Consider the following 23,002-nt stretch of genomic DNA (forward strand, 5'->3'; position numbering starts at 1 on the left):
AAGTGAATAATAAAGTTAGTTTAATGTGCCATCATTATACAAAGAATGATGATCACTTACCTGCCTCCTAAGTTTCTCTTCTTTTGCTTGTGCTTTCATCTGTTGTACCTCCATGGAATCTGGTTTACGTCTCCTCATAAATAAATCATGATTGCCAATGCAAAGGTCTAAAATCTAGAAACATTATAAAGAATAAACTGTTACAGTTAACAATATATAAAAATTATCTCAAAATCACATTTTATATAAGTGTGCTGTAAGATTTAAAACAAACAATAATTTTAAACTTAGAATTCAGAATATTCAGGCAATATTCTCTTCAATTTGATATTAAATATATAACTTTGATATTATATATTTGGATCTTAGAAAGGCTTTTGATACTGTTGCACATGGAAGACTGCTGCACAAATTGGAGCAGTGTGGCATTGGAGGTAAATTGCTGCTATGGATAAGGGGATGGTTGAGTGGCAGAAGACAGAGAGTGGTAATCAATGGATACTGCTCAAAGTGAACTAATGTTATTAGTGGAGTTCCTCAGGGTTCAGTGTTGGGTCCGTTGTTGTTTTCAGTGTTTATGAATGATATTGATGATGGTATATCAAGTTTAATGTCCAAGTTTGCAGATGATACAAAGGTTGGCAGGGTTGTTAAGGACACTACTGACGCTATGCTGCTGCAACAGGATCTGGAAAGGTTGAACAGATGGGCTGAGAGGTGGCAAATGAAGTTTAACATTGACAAATGTAAAGTACTACATATGGGAAACAGTAACCACAGAGCAATGTATCAACTCTGCGGTACTATACTGACAGTGGTGGAGAATGAAAAGGACCTGGGGGTAATTGTGCAGGCAGATATGAAGTTCTCTGAGCAGTGCAGACGAGCTGCAAGAGTAGTTCATGGTGTCTTGTCAATGATATACAGGAATTTTTCTAGCAGGGATAAGGAGGTGATTATTCCCTTGTATAAGGCAATGGTTAGGCCACATCTTGAGTACTGTATACAGTATGTAGAGCTTCTGGAACGGGTACAGAGAAGGGCAACAAGATTAGTGAATGGAACAAAGGGTTGCTCTTACGAAGAAAGGCTTAAGTTTTGCAAATTACAGAGTCTGGAGACTAGGCACCGGCGAGGTGATCTGATAGAGGTGTATAAGGCTTTGAATGGTTTGAGCATGCTCAATGCCAATGGGATTCTTCATCTTGCTCAGAATAATCACCTCAGAGGGCATAAATTCAAATTGAGGAAGGACGGATGTCGGATAGATGTGCGGAAATTTGCCTTTGGCCAGCGGGTGGTTGGTTGGTGGAACCGACTTCCATCACTTGTTGTTGAAGTTGATAGCCTAAACAAATTTAAGGCTCAACTGGATAGGTATTTCGAACGAACGGAGGGGTGAAATGGGAGTGGTGTTTTTTTTTTTTTTTTTCCGGCTGATGCTGAATAAGCTTGTTTTCTTGCATCATATGCCTCTACTAATGCTAATGCTAATTTAAAAAGAAGGCACTGTCAATGAAAATTAAATTTTCCTGTCTAAAACATCTGAATACTTCCAGCTTTCAATTTTTCGCAAATATAGAAAGGAGTTCATTAGCTTCACTATGTCCATCATCTGTCTATACATATAGAATGGTATCCCAACCCAGGGGAGGAGGGTACCATTTATTACCTACAATTTATCTAAATGCAGTGTTGAGTGTAAATAATGGAGATGAATTAAAAAACACAATAGACTTTATTTAGAAGTATTTGCCGTCTAATAGGTACAGGGTCAATTAATAAAAGATGCAACAGTTTTGAATGCTTATATTTCTCTGATGCATTGTGCTAGCATTAGTAAGTTGTGTCGTTAATGTATGAAAGATATAGGACTTTATTATTCAAACAAAAAATATTCAATATGTGGTCCCTGTACAACCAAGACCATTTGAATTGAAAATTTACAGTAACTGCACAGCTAGCATTTCATCAGAGATGCCAACCACAGCATTTGTAATTTCACCTTACAATTCTTTAACAGCATGTGAATTATTCCTACAGATTTTGTCCTTCAGGAATTTCCATAGGATGTAAGTACAGTGGCTAAGACCATCCAATCTCATATTTTCCAGAATATCATTAAAATATTCCTTCAAGAATTGAAGACCCACATTCACTGTATGTGATCTTAAGTAATAGTGGTAGTACTGGCAGGTAATGCAAAGAATCAGTATCATCAACAACAAAAAAAAAAAAAAAGAAAGAAAGAAAAATCTTATCTGTGCATCCCCTTTAACAATTTTCTAATCCTTCCTTCCTTAGATTTTTTTCAAACTACCCAATGAAAGAAGCAAATTTTTGTATTTTACTTCAATCAAACAACCATACTTTTCCAATTTAAATTTATGTTGCCCGATGTGTGTTGTCTAAGAATGAGTAAGAATGCCATCAGAATTTAGTTTACTCAATTGATTTAAAGCTTAAAATACTTCAACCAGGTCCCTCATAAGTGCGTCATTTCCAGGTGCTGTTATTTGCAAAAGTGAAGTCTCTAAACAGACCCTTTTGTGTCCCTGTCCAAACTTGTTATGTTCCTCTGCACATTGTGCAGAGAAAGGAAACAAGATTTCATGATGTGAATCTGTCTTTACCTGCTCTATCAGATACACATTCTTCCTAAAATGAGTCTTCCATTTCTGTTATGCACTAAGATGAAACCTAACTGTTGCCTTATAGGATGGGATAATCACCTCCTTTCCCTGTAAACTTGTTTCTTCCATGTTCACAGCCAAATCTTATTTCGTGCTACACTGTAAAACTGCCAATTTTGGAAAAAAAAAAAAAAAAAAAAAAACCTTTTCACACAAGAAATATGCCGATCAGTAGTGTACTCCATCTTTCTTTCTTAGAGAATTTTTACACCAGGGTGGTAAAAAAACTTCTCTTACATATTCAATGACACCAAAAATCAGTGTTAACTAAATACATAAAAAAATAGGTATTCAAAAGTGCTGCATCTTTTTTTGATACCTTGTATAATAAAAATGAAGGTAATTTAAAGTGTTATTTCAATATGTTTATATTAAGTTTTTCTTGAAAGAATGTGTTCACTCACCTTTTAAGTTCCTGCTACTATTGTAAAAGTAATCCTTTGATATGTATGTGCCTTAGTTGTTTGACAGTGGCACCACCACAATTTCAGCAAAAGTGTTAATCACGAATAATAACAGCATTCTAAGGTAGTCAAGAATTCAAATTCCCTCACACTTCTCCCCATTTTACCTAGCATATGCTAGATTCAGTAGAGGTCAGAAGATTTGTTGAGCTGCACGATCCCATACTTGGAAATAAAATTAGCGGCACTCAAGGTTAAATCACACTGTAAGACAGCCAGTCAGTCAATTAGGTGAGCACCTGGCCATTTTCGTGAATGAGAGAGAGTGGCTCCATAAAAAATTGATTCCAATAAAATGTCAAATCCAAGATCAGTCATGTTCACATTCATGAAACAAAGCAGCAATATGATGTTTCAAGCCTTCAGTCAACAGAAGTCATTACTATTTTTCCATATGCTTTATCAAAAAAGAAATAAAAAAACTGAGTGAGTAAATTGCATGGGTCTGCTAAGACATATTTCACTTCATAGAAATTGTCAATTGATTTGATACTATAAAATTGCTACTGGCATTTTGCAACAACTGCTCACAGCTGATCCCCCTCCCCCCATTAGAAATGTTGATGTATATGAGGAGTGAGGGGGGAAAAGGACAAATGAGACTAAGTGTGTATAGCTAACAATATCACCCCCATCAATAAGACAGGTTTAACAGCTGTTTAGTATGGCTGTTTAGTTCTAAAAACCATTCACGTCTGAATCAAGTGAACCATGTTCGTGTTATGCCCATTTGTGTGAGAGTGCTTTGTTGCCATCGGTGATGAATGTTTGAAATTTAGAGAAATCATTATAACAAAATATTTTTAGCCAACTCTGGCAAAAATGCACCCAAAAGCACTTTGCAAAATATTCATAGTAATGAAACAATGTATTGAGCTGATGTATTTGTACACCGAAATTGAGAGTCTTCTAGATGAGCAGAAAACCCACTATACTATTATTATGGGAGACTTCAATGCTAAGGTTGGAAAAAGACGAAACAGTGCAGAAAGGGGAACTATAGGAAATTTTGGAATTGGTGAAAGAAATGAAAGAGGGGAAAGACTTGTGGAATTCGCAGAATATCAAGGACTGTCAGTAATGAACACTTTTTTCAAGAAAAGGGTGAACAGAAAGTGGACATTAGCATTAGCATTAGTAGAGGCATTTGATGCAAGAAAGCAAGCTTATGCAGCATCAGCCAAAAAAAAAAAAACAAAAAAAAAACCCACTTCCACTTCACCCCTCTGTTCGTTCAAAAAATCTGTCCAGCTGAGCCTTAAACTTATTTAGGCTATCAACCTCCACCACAAGGGATGGAAGTCTGTTCCACCAACCAACCACCCGCTGGCTAAAGGCAAATTTCCGCACGTCTATCCTACATCTGTCTTTCCTCAATTTGAATTTATGCCCTCTCAGGTGATTTTTCTGAGCTAGAGGAAGAATCCCATCAGCATTGAGCATGCTTAAACCATTCAAGGCTTTATACACCTCTATCAGATCACCTCGCTGGTGCCTAGTCTCCAGACACTGTAATTTGCAAAACTTTAGCCTTTCTTCGTAAGAGCACCCCTTTGTTCCATTCACTAATCTTGTTGCCCTTCTCTGTACTCGTTCCAGCAGCTCTACATCCTTCTTGAAATGAGGCCTCCAGACCTGTATACAGTACTCTAGGTGTGTCCTGACCATTGCCTTATACAATGGAATAATCACCTCCTTATCCCTGCTGGAAAAATTCCTGTATATCATTGACAATACTCCATGAGCTACTCTTGCAGCCCGTCTGCACTGCTCAGAGAACTTCATATCTGCCTGCACAACCACCCCAAGTCCCTTTCATTCTCTACCACTGTCAGTGTAGTACCGCAGAGTTGATACGTTGCTCTGGGGTTGCTGTTTCCCATGTGTAGTACTTTACATTTGTCAATGTTAAACTTCATTTGCCACCTCTCAGCCCATCTGCTCAACCTTTCCAGATCCTGTTGCAGCAGCATAGTGTCAGTAGTGTCCTTGACAACCATGCCAACCTTTGTATCGTCTCCAAACTTGGACATTAAGCTTGATATACCATCATCAATATCATTTATAAATACAGAAAACAATAATGGACCCAACACTGAGCCCTGAGGGACTCCACTAATAACATTAGTCCACGATGAGCAGTGTCCATTGATTACCACTCTCTGTCTTCTCCCCCTCAACCACCCCTTTATCCATAGCAGCAATTTGCCTCCAATGTCACACTGCTCCAATTTGTGTAGCAGTCTTCCATGTGCAACAGTATCAAAAGCCTTTCTAAGATCCAAGTATATAATATCAAATTTATTCCCTGCATCCAGTTCTTTGGTGACTGCATCATAGTATCCAATCAAGTTGGTCAGGCAAGACTTCCCCTTAACAAAACCATGCTGTGTCTGAGCTATAACTGAAGTCTTGTCTAAATGATCCTGCAGTGCTTCTTTAACCAGTGCCTCCATTAATTTTCCTGGAACAGAAGTTAAGCTCACAGGTCCATAATTACTTGTGTCAGCCTTTGATCCTCCTTTGTGAATTGGGGTCACATTTGCACATTTCCAGTCTATGGGTACCTCCCCTGAGGTACAAACCCTTAGCCATAATTATGAGAGCTTCCAAGGAAGCTCTCATAATTATGGCTAAGGGTTTGCTTACTTCCTTTGCTGCCTCCTTTAATATAACCGGATAGATCCCATCCACCCCGGGTGCCTTTCTTGTGTTTATCTTCAACAGCCTCTCCTCCACTTTACTCCCAGTTATTTCAAGATTTTGTAGCTTACTGCTAGAGTTGAATACACCTCTGGCATTCCCCTTGCTGAATAACTCCTCATGTGTGAATGTCGATGCAAAATATTCATTTAGTTTGTTAGCTACCTGAGCAGGATCATCAACACTTGACCCATCAATATCAAGTGGACCAATCTGATTCATCCCCTTCCTTCTAGAGTTTACATAAGTAAAGAACTCTTTGCTGTTTTTATTTCCATCCCTTGCCAAGGATTTCTCGTAATCTGCCTTCGCCTGCCTAACCTCCTTTGTAACTTGGTTGCATATCAACTTGTATCTATCATAGGCTTCTCTGTCATGTGTTAATTTGTAAGTATTCCATGCATTTTTCTTCTCTGCCATATGCCTCATTAGTTCATCTGACATCCATTTTGGCCTAAACCTTGAACAATATTTCTTAGTTGGTATGTAAAGCCTAGTAGCTTCCAAGATAAGTTCTTTGAATGCTTCCCATTTTGAATTTGCTGTTGGTAACATCATCAGTTGGTCCCACTGTATAGAATTTAAATACTGTCTCAGTCCATCGTAGTCGCCTTTACGGAAGCAATAACCCTTCCCTTTACCCCTAATGGTAGTTACCGCTTTCAGTAAATCCCACTTCAGCACACTGTGATCACTGCCACCTAGTGGTTCATTTATCTGCAGATTCTTAATGCATGAAGAATCACTGCTGATAATCAAATCAAGAGTATTACTCTCTCTAGTTGCCTCCTGAACATGCTGATGTAGAAAACAATCATCCAATAAATCCACAAAAGCCCTGCTAGTGTGTGAGTAACAGCCCCCAAATTCCAGTCAATATCTGGGAAATTAAAATCTCAAATTATAAGACACACTGATTTACTGGCCCACCCTATTTCCCTGTACAGTTCCTTATTATACTCATCAGAGTCATTAGGCCTATAGCACACTCCTACTCTCAATTTTGATCTCCCAATGTTTATGTCACACCAAACTGACTCCACACTGCACTGTCCAGCGATGTCGACTGGCTTCACTCCCTTGGTTTTTATGTGTTTCTTAACTAATAGCATAACCCCTCCCCCCTTCCTATCCTGTCTATCCTTTCTGTAGACGTTGTACTCCCCAAATTGCAGTTCTGCATCCCTTATATCTGTGTGACACCACGTCTCTGATATCCCAACAATATCTGCCTTTGATGTTTTGAGCAATACCTCAAATTCATCAAATTTATTTACTAAACTCCTAGCATTGGTGTACACGCAAGTATACCTGCACCTGTTTCTATTCTTAGCTACCCTAACACAACCCATGTGTTTACTTGTACCGCAATGGCTCCCAGCAGTCTCTGAAATACCATGCATCTTGTTTTCCAGGCTTCTGCTCATTCTAATATAAGCCGTACAAGAATCTCTTTCACCTCTGCCAGTGGCTACTGTCAATCTATTGGTCTTTGTCTCCCCCCAAGCTAGCAGTTTTCCGACCCACCTAACACTGCCTCGATAGCATCAGCAAATATTCTTGCACCCTTTCTATTTAAGTGTATCCCATCCCTGTAGAAGCAATCTCTCCTATTAACAAGTACAGTCCAGGCTGAAAAAAATTCTACCCCTTGAGCCTTGCACAATCTTTCCAGGGCCGAATTGATGGACAAGGCTCTCATCATATACTCCCTCCTATCGTGTCTGGGCAGAATTGCAGACCCTTTCAAATTCAACCCTAATTCTCGGCTTTTGTTCAGCAGTGACCTGTACTTGTTAAGTAATTCTGCCGGTCTCCTACTCTTAATATTATTAGTGCCAACGTGTACAACTATATCACCTTTTGTGCCCTTAAAAGATGATATTCGCTCTACGTCATCAACCTTTGCCCCTGGCAGACATACCCTGGTCCTGTTCCACCTATCTTTTTTACAAAGCATGTTCCCCGTTTCCCTGACAATAGAGTCACCAACAACTACTAGTTCCTTCGGGACCAGCGCATTCTGCCTTGGGGGTTGCCTCTGTGTCACGCGATGCCCAAGTGCAAGCTCTGGCATTGATGTGGGCAGCTGAGAGCTTGATGGGCCCCTCAATTTAGTTTCTTCGAGGGCATCCACCCTGTCCTTCAAGCTCTCATATAGGCCCACAAGAATGCCGAGTTGTTGCCTGATATCGATACACTCCTTGCATCGCGCACACACAAAGACATCCCCCATGGCAGTATCATGTCCCGTACCCGATTGCTCTGCAAACATCAAGCAAACAGTGCATTTTATAAGGCTGTGAGTCAGAGGACAACTGCCCCCCTCAGTTCTGCTCTGAGCCACAGCACTTCCATTAGCTTGAGCCTTTTGCTTTGCTGCTCTGGTCTGAGTCATGATTCTATTAATTTATTAATTAATTATAATTAATTATGTTAAATATAATTAATTATATTACGTTTGTAATCTAAGTCGTTATATGTATTTATTTAAACGTACAATTTAACTGCTAACGAAGTTCAACTAACGCTATCGTATCACAATGGCGGGAAATTTACGAACGGTAGCGGAGTTGAAACACGTGGAAACCCTTACCGATACTTTTATGCAATTACAAGGCCGAGTAAAGAATAAATAAACCAAATTAATCAGAAAATCACAAAATAATGTTATACTACTAAATTTAAATCAAAAGTTTTAGAAAAACAATAATTTCAAATCAATAAATAAGAAAAATCCACTTAGGGGCTTTGAACACGACCGTCTCGTCAGCAGACGTGGAAGAGTCCAAACGGATTAACTACTAATGAAATCGACTTCATCCTCACTAACAGAAGATATATTGTGAATGATGTTACTGTCCTGAATAAGGTAAATGTTGGAAGTGATCACAGAATGGTAAGATGTACACTTGATATAGATGTAGGAAAGGAAAGGAAAAAACTGACTCGAGTAAATAATACAAAGGTCTTTGAGATAACAGAAGAGGAGAAAAAGCAGTATGTACTGGAACTTAAGAACAAGTTTGAGCTTCTGCAAACTGCTCAGGACCAAGATATCGACGAGGAATATTACAACTTTTTGAAAGTGATAAAGCCCAAGAAACCTATAGGGAAAAAGAAATCCAAAGAAGAAAAAATTAGTCAAGAAACACTTGTCATGATGAACCAAAGACGACAAATGAAAAGCAAGAAAAACACTGACAGGGAAAAAATCGAGTATACTGAGTTATGCAAAGTCATTAGAAAGAGACTCTGAGAGGACATAAGAAGATTTAACACAAGAAAAGAAGAACAAGTATGAAGGGAAAACAAAGGATTTATATCAGCAGCCATGAGCAGTAATACAGAAAGACAAATGATACTGAAACTGAAGAATAGCGATGAAAGCAAATTTTTACACACACACTGAAAGCAAATTTTTACACATATATCCTGCAACCTTCTGTTTTTCAGTTTAAACTTATGTTGCCTTGTATGTGTTTTCCAAGAAAGAGTAAGGATTTTATCAGCATTGAGGTCACTCAATCCATTTCAGACCTTAAACAACTCAATTAGATCTCTTGGCAGGATTGTAGTCTACAGGCAGGCACAGCAATTTGCAGTACTAAAGCCTTCCCCAGTGAGAGCATCCTTTTGCCACCTTCGCCAATCTCATTGCTCTTCTTTGCACCCATTTGAACAGAGGTACACCCTTTGTAAGATGAGGCTTCCAGACCTCTATGCATTACTCAAGATGTGTTCTTACTATTTAATGTTAGATCATATTAATATAGCATTTGTTAGATCATAACCATTTAATTTCATATATCCTTATTGGGCTAATCAGAATTTAACCTCCTTATCTGTCAAAATTCTTGTATGTTATTGACAGAACCCCATGAACTGTTCTAGCAGCCTGTCTGCATTGCTCAGAGAACTTTGTCAGACTGTATAGTTACCCTTTGTGGTCTTCTCTACCACCACAGCAGTATACGCTTGATTATTCTGTTTTTGAGCACAAATCAAGGTTGCATCACCAGACAGGGCATTAGATACTTTGGTCCATAGTTTTACTTGTGTCTAGGGAATCCACCTGCTTCTTCAGTGACAAATTGATGTTATTCTGGTATCAACTGCCACAATAGTGACTTGGCATTTATAAAAATTTCTTAATAGTTTTTTTTTTATTTGTTAGTAATATTATCTAGTGTGCAAAACTAAAATATTAGTAATCATAGCAGTTATTTTTTTAAAAAAAAACACATTTATTCCAATTCATTTTTTGATTTTACCCTAGTTTTAATCAGGTTTATAATTCAACTTCCAATAAAAAAATTTCCTTGGAATTTTGTTATTAAGTCAAATCTATATTAAAGAAATATTTGGTGACAATAAAACTTTCCAAAAACAATCCATTACGAGTTGCATGTTTTTTCTATGTTTTTTTTTTTTTTTTTTTTTTGTGTGTGTGTGTGTGCATGTTAAGAGAGATATATTGGTTTCAGTTTGGCACCAGTTTCAGAAGTTTATAATGCAGCTACTAATAGTGTTTTCATTGAAATATTGTACAAGATCAAATACACATCCAAGAAAAAGGTGCTGTAGCAATGTTGTTTTTAAAATACAATTCTGTGTGAGTAATGTTGAACCTTATTTTTTTATATAGTACTCAATGTGGTATTTTTTCTTTGACTACAGTTTGGTCTCCTGTACGTGAATATCCTTGAAAATTTGTTAGTAGATGCAATACACATTGAAGAAAGAATGTACAGTATTTAAAAATCATTGTGGGGGAGCATGCAAAGAAAGTTATAAAAAAAATTCTATTTGTTTTTAGTTTATTCCCAATATAAATCAAGTGGAGCACAGTCACCTAGCGATTTAGTCACCTAGACTACAGTCACCTAGTTTAGCGATTTAGCTATTGTTAATGTGTTGTTACTGTGCCCTGCTTCACACTCTAGAATCCGACAAATGTTGTTCTTTTCAGAAGTGAGCACAGGATAACTCCCACTTGTTTACATCAGGAATAAACTAAAAAGAAATAGACTAGGCCTAATTGATCCTGCATTTTTCTGTTTAAACAGTGAAAGGTATTGGGAGATTTAACAGTGCCGACAGAGTAGGTGAAGCTTAACAGACACCACGAGAAATATAACTTGAGCAGAAATAGCTTTACAAAAGAATTAAATTTACAAGATATTTAAACAAATTAAGGAAAGACAAAAAATTGTGTACTGAATCCAAAGTCGTGTTAATTTTCATTTTAAATTTCCTACTGTCTTTGTCTAGTCTAATAAAGGAGGTAGCACTCTCATATATTTTCTTCAAAATCATAATATATGGGGTATCAATGCATTGTCTTTCCAGTGCCTGAAACATTGCCTTATGCTGTATGGAGTCAAATGCCTTTTCATAATCCACAATTGCCAGGCATAATGGTGTTTTATATTCATTTGCTTTCTCCATTAGCTGTGATATTACGTGAAGGTGATCCACAGTTGAGAATCCTGTCCTAAAGCCAGCTTGCTCTTTCGGTTGATTCTCATCAAGTATTCTTTCTAATCTGTTAGTAATGACACTTGTGAACAACTTGTAGATGTGGGATAACTAGCTAATTTGTTTATAATTTCCAATTTCTGATTTATCTCCTTTCTTATACAGCAAAACTATGATTGCATTATTCCACTGCTTAGGCGTCACACCTTTTCTAATGCACTTTGTGAAGAGCCTTGCCAGTTTTGTGTTTTGTCTCTTCCTCCCAATTTTAACAACTCTACAGTAACTTCATCTTCCTCCAGGGCTTTCTGATTCTTCATTTTCTTCAATGCATGTTCTACCTCATCAGGAAGAATATCGGGTATGTCGTATGTGTTGCTATTTTGCAATCCATCTTCCCCACTGCTGGCATCATTCCCCTGCTCCTTGTGTAATTCTCTATAGTAGTCTTCTGCTATTTGAATTATGCCTTCTCTGCTGTTTATAAGTTTAAACTGAAAAACAGAAGGTTGCAGGATATATGTGTAAAAATTTGCTTTCAGTCAGTGACCAACTGATTGATAGAACAAACTTCCACCGTTCAGAAGTGGATAGTTTGTTTCTGAATATTAATTTGTTTAGGCCTTCCTTAATATTCTGTCAGTTTAATTCCTACCTAAATAATGGTTGGCACAAGATCCACTTCAAATACTTCATCTAAGGATTATATGACTCAGGTGGAAATGCAATAAGCAATTACCTTATTAGTCATAAGTTCATCGCTTATATAGCTGTGGCAAGGTATTCCAATGTCAATTTAGTAATAATCCTATCTGCACTGATGATTCTCAATGTAAGGAGTACGTCAATCGCAAATTAAAGCTCAGTGCATTACCAGATGAATTTGAGTCACTGAAGAAGCAGGTGGATTCCCTAGACACAAGTAAAACTATGGACCAAAGTATCTAATGCCCTGTCTGGTGATGCAACCTTGATTTGTGCTCAAAAACAGAATAATCAAGCGTATACTGCTGTGGTTCAAGAGGATATAGTTTTATTGGGAGTTTCTATTATTATGGAAATGGGTAATATTTTTTCAATATAAACAGATGGACTAGAATTGGGGTTTAGCTTATCTGTTTGCTGGAACAATAACTGATGATACTACCAACACATTTCAGATTTTAAGTGGGATAAAGAAAGCATCATTATTCATGTGGAGGACTAAATATATGAAATGCACTTGAACTGACAATTTTTTGGATAAATAGGGAAATATTTATGCTAAAAAAAATAAAATAAATAAGAATGTATGTGTCTGCTATTCTGCCCAGGCAGAATTACAGACACAGGTATATTCTGATAGGAGGTTCTATATGCTGAAAGCTTTGTTGATTAACAAGACTTAAGGAATCTCCAAGACTTTTGGGGGTAAATTTTTATAAGATTAGCCTGCTATATTGGGTAACAGAAAGAATCTTTGTAGAAATGGAATACATTTGAGAAAAGATTTGTAGAAATATATTAAATAGATTACTATTATACATTATATTATTAATAAATTATTTGTAGAAATACATTTGAAGAAATACATTTATAATTGGGTATCCAATTTTCTCTCTGATCGCCCACTGCAGGTGATGGTAGATGGCTCTCCATCTTCTAACTTTTCCACTAATGTTGGTGTTCCCCAAGGTCAGTTTTTTTCTCACACTCTTTTCATCTTGTATATTAATGACCTCCTTCCATTGACCGTAAATCCTATCCACAGTTTTGCTCATGACAGTACATTAGATTCCACCTTCCAGTTTGAGAAACCTTGCCCTGTTCAAACAGCTTCAACTTCTCGAATATCCACTAACAATTCCTTAAATGCTGATCGCCAGGTAATTCTCCAATGGGGCAAAGATAACTTAGTTGATTTCAGATATCTTCTAAAATTCAGTCCTGTCTTATATCTCTCAAAAATGATTCTTCTGCTCCTATGCTTATCTTCAATGATACTAATTTCTAAGCAAGCTCATATCTCTATTGGAAATTACTCTAACTTCTAATCTCTCTTGGCATAAGCACACAAATATTGCTTCCTCTGCATCTAAAAAACTGGGTTTGCTCTTTCGCTCTCAGCATTACTTTTCTTCCAAACAGCTGTTCATCACTCAGTACAAATAGTAAATCCGCCCTACCATGGAATATTGTTCCCACATCTGGGGTGGTGCCTCCAAAACCTTTCTCAGGCTTTTAGACTCCACTCAAAAGAGAGCAGTTAGGTAAATTAATGACTCATCTTTAACAGAGTCTCTTCACTCTGTCTCATAGATGTTCTGTTTCTGCTGTATGCCTTTTCTATGGATACTTCCATGGGCACTGTTCTTCTAAATTGGCTTCTCTCTCTCTCTCTCTCTCTCTCTCTCTCTCTCTCTCTCTCTCTCTCTCTCTCTCTCTCAGGGCAATCTGAACACATGCCACAACCAGTCAACACCCTTTTAATGTTCTACTTCAAATTCACAGAACCAACTTTTCTTCTTCCTCATTTATTCATTCAACTTCAGTTTTATGGAACAACCTTCCTTCATACATATTTCGGGAAAATTACAATCTACAGAAGGAAGTTCAAGTCTAATGTCAACAAATAACTTCTTTCATCTCAAACTTCCAACCCATGCATGGTACCAAGTACTATAGGCTCTAATACTTCTCATGTTTGGGGGTTTCATAATAATAATAATGATAAAAAAAAGCATGTGCATGGTTCTTTGCCAAGTCCAAGTGGAGGCCTTAAGAGACACTGCTAATTGGGGTGGGGGGATTTTTATCTTATGATATGGGTCAAAGTAATGTAGCTAAGGAGTTATTTTACCAATTTTAACATGAATTCTGTATATGTTTATGTTCAGATACAGAAGGAACAGCACATGAACAACACAAGTATTGAGTAACTTTCAATTTAGTACCATTATTTTACTAGCCAACTGTCCTGTGTGCCCTTACAGGAAAATGGAATTTATTTCAGATAGACTCTCAAACAGGATCTGGCGTACTTCATGTGTGTGTGTTTTCTGGTGATTTATTATGGTAATGTGTATTTTATTTCAAATGTCAAAACATCATGCTTTAGAGCTTTTCCCAATTATGATACTGATGTAACCATCAAATGTAAGTTGATTTAATAGTGTGTGTGTGTGTGTGTGTGTGTGTGTGTGTGTGAGATTGTATAGAAACTGCATGAAGAAATGTACCTATTTATAACTGAATATTACTAATTTGTTCTGTGTGCTATAAAATAAAATGGCAGGTGGAAGACTACTGCAAACAAAATACACAGCTTCTGCTCTGTCAGATTATGCTATGGAGAAAAATTAACCAAGAATATTTGGCTGTTTTTTTTTTTTTTTTTCTTATGTACATTATGCCTATGTATGAAAGTGTGAACAAAACCATAAACCAGGCAAAGAACAATACAGTAGAATCCCAGTTATCCAAAACAGTTAGGAACAAGGATATTTCAGATAGTAGAATTTTTTAAAGAAAATCAGAAATTCGAAATACTATCTATATATAAAAAAAGAAACAGGAAAAAATGAATGGGAGAAAAGTACAATTACAGTATTTGCATTTATTATTTGCACATTACATTCTGGGCATGTTTCCACATTTTAAATAATTGCCAATGTTCTGCTGCTTGAAAAATGTTCTCCCCACTGCAAGAATCTGCATTTTGATCAAACACAACTGGTTCTCATTCAATTCTACTGATCCTACCCATCTAGTAGCAATCTGAAGGGTATTGAATGCTTCACTGGCTAGGCTATTAGTTTCCAAGGTATGTACTCAATGTAATCCCCCTCCTCATTTTCAGTATCTGTTTGATTTGGTTAGTATTTAATGATAAAAACTATTTCCTTATTTGAATAAAAATCTGCTTGGTGGGCTGTTTCAATAGCATCCTATAGCTAACATGCAGTACCTGCTTGTATCTAATTTAGTGCACTGCTATTCAAAATTCTCAGAGAATGTATAACAGAATATTACAAGGTGTATCAAAAAACTATGGTTTGGGGCATCTAGGAAAAATAAAAGCCAGGCATACTGATGTAGATTATCCATGTCAATTTGTAACAAACAACATCAAGAATTTTTTTTGTTTTTTTTGGCTGATGCTATATAAGCCTGCTTTCTTGAATCATATTCCTCTACTAATGCTAATCACACCAATGAAATACATAAAAAGTTTACTGAAAAAAATGCTTACAAACTGATCATTACACAAATTTCTATGCATTATTAGTATAACTGGTATTATGCAGAAATGACAAAAATTATGTATATTCTTCTTTGCTTCATTTGTAATGATTTATACAAATGGAATCACAATTTTATAATATTCATGTGACAGTTTTGTTGCTTGGAGTAAAATATTAAAAGCATTAAATTCTTTTGAGTGAAATTAGGGGTAAAAAATAAAAGTGAAAAAACTTTAATAACATTTCTGGATAATCAAAATTTCATATAACTAGAATTCTACTCTAATAAATTCAACTGTCAAATAGTGTTTTTCTTTTTATTTTTATTATTATTGTTGTTGATGCTGTATAAGCTTACTTTCTTACATCGTTTGTCACTACGAATGCTAACTGCTAATTTTTCCAACCATATGTACCAAAACCCAACTTAAATCAGTCATATGGTACTCTATTATTCCCATTTCATTATCTGTATTACATAGACCTAAACTTTCTTGGAAGAGGAGCAGAGAAGAGTGGACAGATTAATCAAGAATACAAAGGAATATGCTTACCATAAGATTTTGGTTCTGCAAATTAGAATGCCTGGAAACTAGGCACTTGCAAAGTTACCTGATTGAGGCTTTAAATGGATTGAATAAACTTGATGGCAGTAATCTCACTCTTTCTCAGGTAACACACACAGACAAATTGTAAAAGGATGCTACATAATATAAGTGTGACAATTTTCTTTCAGCTAGAGAGTAACTGACTGTTGGAACAAACTACTATCTGATTGTCATGGAAGTGGGTAGCATTAGCATTAGCAGAGGCATATGATGCAAGAAAGCAAGCTTACGCAGCACCAGCGAAAAAAAAAAAAAAAACAAAAAGCTTCCACTTCACCCCTCGTTCGTTTGAAATACCTGTTCAACTGAGCCTTAGATTTATTTAGGCTATCAACTTCCACAATAAGGGATGGAAGTCTGTTCCACCAACCAACTACCCGCTGGCTAAAGGCAAATTTCCGCACATCTATCCTATATCTGTCTTTCCTCAATTTGAATTTATGCTCTCTCAGGTGATTATTACCTTGCCGGTGCCTAGTCTCCAGACACTGTAATTTGCACAACTTAAGCCTTTCTTAACCCTTTGTTCCATTCACTAATCTTATTGCCCTTCTCTGTACTCATTCCAACAGCTCTACATTCTTTTGAAATGAGGCCTCAAGACCTGTATATAGTACTCAAGGTGTGGCCTAACCATTGCCTTATACAAGGGAATAATCACCTCCTTATCCCTGCTAGAAAATTCCTTCTATATCATTGACAAGACACCATGAGCTACTTTTACAGTCCATCTGCACTGCTCAGAGAACTTCATATCTGCCTGCACAATTACCCCCCCAGATCCTTTTCATTCTCTACCACTGTCAGTGTAGTACCACAGAATTGATACGTTGCTCTGGGGTTGCTGTTTCCCATATGTAGTACTTTACATTTGTCAATGTTAAACTTCGTTTGCCACCTCTCAGACCATCTGCTCAACCTTTCCAGATCCTGTTGCAGCAGCATAGCATCAGTAGTGTCCTTAACAACCCTGCCAACTTTTGTATCATCTGCAAACTTGGACATTAAGCTTGATATACCATCATCAATATTATTTATAAATACAGAAAACAATAATGGACCCAACACTGAACCCTGAGAGACTCCACTAATAACATTAGTCCATGATGAGCAATGTCCATTTACCACTCTCTGTCTTCCCTCCCTCAACCTCCCCTTTATCCATAGCAGCAATTTGCCTCCAATGCCACACTGCTCCAATTTGTGTAGAAGTCTTCGATGTGCAACAGTATCAAAAGCCTTTCTAAGATCCAAGTATATAATATCAAAGTTACTCCCTGCATCCAGCTGTTTTGTGACTGCATCATAGTATCCAATCAAATTGGTCAGGCAAGACTTTCCCTTAACAAAACCATGCTGTGTTCAAGCTATAACTGAAGTCATGTCTAGATGATCCTGCAGTGCTTCTTTAACCAGTGCCTCCATTAATTTTCCTGGAACAGAAATTAAACTCACACATCTATAATTACTTGTGTCAGCCTCTGATCCACCTTTGTGAATTGCGGTTACATTTGCACATCTCCAGTCTATGGGTACCTCCCCTGAGTCCAAGGAAGCTCTCATTATTATGGCCAAGGTTTTGCTTACTTACTTTGCTGCCTCCTTTAATATAACTTGATAGATGTCATCCACCCCCAGGTGTCTTTCTTGTATTTATCTTCAACAATTTCTCCTCCACTTTATTCTCAGTTATTACAAGATTCTCTAGCTTACTGCCAGAGTTGAATATACCTCTGGCATTCCCCTCGCTGAATAACTCCTCATGTGTGAATGTCGATGCAAAATATTCATTCAGTTTGTTAGCTACCTGAGCAGGATCCTCAACAGCTGACCCATCGATATCAAGTGGACCAATCTGATTCATCCCCTTGTAGAGTTTACATAAGTAAAGAACTCTTTGCTGTTTTTCTTTGCATCCCTTGCCAAAAATTTCTTGTAATCTGCTTTCATCTGCCTAACCTCCTTTGTAACTTGGTTACAGATCAATTTGTATCTATCATAGGCTTCTGTGTCACGTGTTAATTTGTATGTATCCCATGCATTTTTCTTCTCTGCCATATGTCTCATTAGTTCATCTGACATCCACTTAGGCCTAAACCTTGAACAATATTTCTTAGTTGGTATGTAAAGCCTAGTAGCTTCCAAGATAAGTTCTTTGAATGCTTCCCATTTTGAATTTGCTGTTGGTAACATTATCAGTTGGTCCCACTGTATAGAATTTAAATACTGTCTCAGTCCATCATAGTCGCCTTTACGAAAGCAATAACCCTTCCCTTTACCCCTAATGGTAGTTACTTCTTTGAGTAAATCCCACTTCAGCACACTGTGATCACTGCCACCTAGTGGTTCATTTACTTGCAGATTCTTAATGCATGAAGAATCACTACAGATAATCAAATCAAGAGTATTACTCCCTCTAGTTGCCTCCCGAACATGCTGATGCAGAAAACAATCATCCAATAAATCCACAAAAGCCTTGCTAGTGTGTGAGTGACCAGCCCCCCAAATTCCAGTCAATATCTGGGAAATTAAAATCCCCCATTATAAGACTCTCTGATTTACTGGCCCACTTTATTTCCCTGTACAGTTTCTTATTATACTCATCAGAGTTATTAGGCCTATAGCACACTCCTACTCTCAATTTTGATCTCCCAATGCTTATGTCACACCAAACTGACTCGACACTGCACTGTCCAGCAATGTCGACTGGCTTCACTTCCTTGGATTTTATGTATTTCTTAACTAATAGCATAACCCCTCCTCCCTTCCTACCCTGTCTATCCTTTCTGTAGACATTGTACTCCCCAAATTCCAGTTCTGCATTCCTTATATCTGTGTGGCACCACGTCTCTGATATCCCAATAATATCTGCCTTTCATGTTTTGAGCAATACCTCAAATTCATCAAATTTATTTACTAAACTCCTAGCATTGGTGTACACGCAAGTATACATGCACCTGTTCTTTTTCTTAGCTACCCTAACACAACCTCTGTGTTTATTTGTATCCCAATGATTTCCAGCAGTCTCTGAAATATCCTGCATCTTATTTTCCAGGCTGCGGCTCAATCCAATAGAAGCAGTGCAAGAATCACTTTCACCTCTGCCAGTGGCTACTGTTAATCTATTTGTCCTTGTATCCCCTCCCCCCCTAAGCTAGCAGTTTTCCGACCCACCTAACACTGCCTCGATAGCATCAGCAAACATTCTTGCACCCTTTCTATTTAAGTGTATCCCATCCCTGTAGAAGCAGTCTCTCCTGTTAACAAGTACAGACCAGGCTGAAAAAATTGTACCCCTTGAGCCTTGCACAATCCTTCCAGGGCCAAATGGATCGACAGAGCCCTCATCATATACTCCCTCCTCCTATCATGTCTGAGCAGAATTGCAGACACTTTCAAATTCAGCCCTAATTCGCGGCTTTTTTTCAACAGTGACTTGCACTTGTTAAGTAATTCCGCCGGTCTCCTACTCTTAATATCATTAGTGCCAACGTGTACAACTATATCACCTTTTGTGCCCTTAAAAGATGATATCCGCTCTACAACATCATCAACCTTTGCTCCTGGGAGACATACCCTGGTCCTGTTCCACCTATCCTTTTTACAAAGCATGTTTCCCGTTTCCCTGATAATAGAGTCAGCAACAACTACTAGTTCCTTTGGGACCAGCGCATTTTGCCTTGGGGGCTGCCGCTGTGTTGCGCGATGACCAAGTCCAAGCTCTGTCATTGGTGTGGGCAGCTGAGAGCTTGATGGGCCCCTGACTTTTAATGCTTCGAGGACATCCACCCTGTCCTTCAAGCTCTCATATAGGCCCATAACAATGCTGAGTTGTCGCCTGATTTGCTTACACTCCTTGCATCGCGCACACACAAAGACATCCCCCATGGCAGTATCATGTCCCATACCTGACTGCTCCACAAACATCAAGCAATTAGTGCATTTTAATAAGCTGTGATTCAGAGGGCAACTGACCCCCCTCAGTTCTCCCCTGAGCCACAGCACTCCCATTAGCTTGAGCCTTTTGCTTTGCTGCTCTTGTCAGAGTCATGATTTCGATTTAATTTCAATAAAATTTCAATTTCAGTACAAAATTAAAAACCTAAACTAATATCTCAACACAGTTATAACTCTATATTTATGTTTCAGTATCTAGTGTTATCTACGAAATCCCTTTATATAACTTCCATATCAAGTTAAGTATTAATTATTTATTTTTTACTAATGATTTATGTGTTACGTAACCCAAGTCGTTATATGAATAGTTAAAAGTACAATTTAATTGACAATGAAGTTCAACAAGATTAATTAACTGATTAATTGACAATATTATGTACTATACTATACTATACTATACCATATTATGCTTATGCTAACATGATGCTCTAGTACAAATTTATACATTAGTTAACTTCTTTGTAACCTGAGGCTATTGCCCCAAACAAATTATGTAATTCTTAATTACTGTACACCATCAGGCATCTCTCATATTGTGAAATTATACTTTGCAACTGTGTTGTCATTGGTGCAACACCAGGGCACCTGCCTGTTGTGGAGGTATTCACAGTATGAGATATACTTAAATGATGCCATTTTTGTAACTACTTAGTAGTTGGCTAGGTAGAGACATGATGCTCTAGTAATAATATGTTAATTCTTGTAATAAGTTGTTAATTACTGGAATAAGTTACCACGGAGATAACTTATTCCAGTAAGTAACAACTTGCTGGCTAAAGGAAATATTAATGTAATCCAACCTTAACCTCTTTTCCCCACAATCTCAAATGACTGCTACTCCTAGAATCATTTATAATAGTGAAAAGTCCACCCTCATTCATCTTACTTTCACCTTCTAGAGCCTATGCACCTCAATCAAGTATTCTCTAAGGTGCACAGTTTCAAGTCCTGTAGCTCACATATTCAACGTCTTCCCCCATATGGATACTTTTTGTCAATATCACTGGTTGCACTGCCCGTCTTTGGACACATTCAAGAAGACTAATGTCTTTTTATAGATGCGGTCCCAGCAACTGAACACAGTATTCCAAGTGTAATTTAACAATTGCCTTACACAGTGGGATCATGGACTCCCTATCACCACAAGCAAATATATGATAAATTATTGATAAGACACCACAGGCCTTTTCACCAGTTGTCTACACTGTTCGGAACATTTCGTGCTGATCCCATTGCAACACGCAAATATCTTTCTTCCTCTACTGTTAAGTTCAACCCATCAAGTGTATAAGTTATTTTCGGGGTGTTGTTCACCAAATATATGACTTTGCATTTTGCTGAATCAAAAGACATTTACTTTTCTGACCATCCCCGAAGTCATCCTGAAGAATCTATGTTTGACAGTGATCATTAACAGTACTCTACCAATCTTGAGATCATCTGCAAATTCATGATATAGAATATGATCATCTTATACACCTTATCCCATTTCCTTTCACTGATGGCATTTAGGAAAATCAAAAACATAGTATTCCTAATACCGATCCTTGGGGAACCCAATCTTACTTCAAAACCAATCTTAACAATAACCATTATACACAACCCTCTGCCTAAAACTATCCTGTAATCCATGTAAGGATTTTTTATGTGATCCCAATACGTCCCAGATTGTGCAGTAACCTCTCATGTGGGACTGAGTCCAATGTTAGTAGTTGATGGTGACTCTATTGTCAGGGAAATGGGGAACACGGTAGGTAAAAAGGATAGGTGGAACAGGTATGTCTGCCAGGGGCAAAGGTTGATGACGTTGCAGAGCGGATATCATCTTTTAAAGGCACAAAAGATGATATTGTTGTACACGTTGGCACTAATGATATTGAGAGTAGGAGACCAGTGGAATTACTTAATAAGTACAGGTCACAGTGGAAAAAAAATGTGAATTAGGGTTGAATTTGAAAGTATCTGCAATTCTGCCCAAACACGATAGGAAGGAGTATATGATGAGAGCATTGTCGATCAATTCAGCCCTGGAAGATTGTGCAAGGCTCAAGGGGTAGAATTTTTTTCAGCCTGATCTGTACTTGTTAACAGGAGAGACTTCTTCTACAGGGAAGGGATACACTTAAGTAGAAAGGGTGCAAGTATATTTGCTGATGCTATCGAGGCAGTGTTAGGTGGGTCGGAAAACTGCTAGCTTAGGGGGGGATACAAGAACTAATAGATTAACAGTGGCCACTAGCAGAGGTGAAAGTAATTCTCGCACTGCTTCTATTGGAATGAGCAGCAGCCTGGAAAACAAGATGCAGGGTATTTCAGAGACTGCTGGGAGTCCATCATCATCATCATCATCAGCCACTTCCAATCCACTGCAGGATGAAGACCTCTCCAACAACTTTCCAGTTCCTTTTGTTTTGAGCACTGGCCATCCATTTACAACCCACAAACTCATGAATTGCATCTATCCATCTCCGCCTTTGTCTTCCAGGTTTTCTTCTAGCTCCTCTTGGGTACCATTCTGTTATTTTCTTAGTCCATCTGTTATCATGTCTTCAAGCTATGTGTCCTGCCCAAGACCATTTTAGTTCTTTAGTTTTGATAAGAGTGTCCTTTACTTGAGTTTCCTGCCTAATCCATGTGTTTCTCTTCTTATCTAACAGTCTGATTCCCAATATAATTCGTTCTATTCTTCGCTGTGTAGTTCTCAGCTTCTCTTCCATTCTTTTGGTGAGTGCCCAAGTTTCACTTCCATAAGTCATGATGGGGCGTATACATTGGTTCATTATTTTACGTTTCAGACAAACAGCGATATTGCTCTTCAGTATGTGACAATATTTCCTGAATGTTATCCAACCAAAATTTATTCTTCTCTTGAC

The 23,002-nt window shown here is 37.6% G+C and overlaps 1 protein-coding gene across 2 annotated transcripts in view; it reads right to left on the bottom strand.

The window, feature by feature from the left end:
- Mer (ezrin/radixin/moesin family protein merlin) overlaps nt 1-23,002 on the bottom strand; it is a 514,590-nt gene that overhangs the window by 230,120 nt on the left and 261,468 nt on the right. For both annotated transcript variants that reach the window (XM_090373044.1, XM_090373043.1), the window contains one exon: nt 61-174. In XM_090373044.1, the coding sequence (XP_090229170.1) occupies nt 61-174 (114 nt within the window). The remainder of the gene's footprint in view (nt 1-60; nt 175-23,002) is intronic.

The sequence above is a fragment of the Mastigoproctus giganteus genome, chromosome 5 (assembly GCF_048544385.1).
Source record: "Mastigoproctus giganteus isolate SK-2022 chromosome 5, ASM4854438v1, whole genome shotgun sequence".
Taxonomy (NCBI): Eukaryota; Metazoa; Arthropoda; class Arachnida; order Uropygi; family Thelyphonidae; genus Mastigoproctus; species Mastigoproctus giganteus.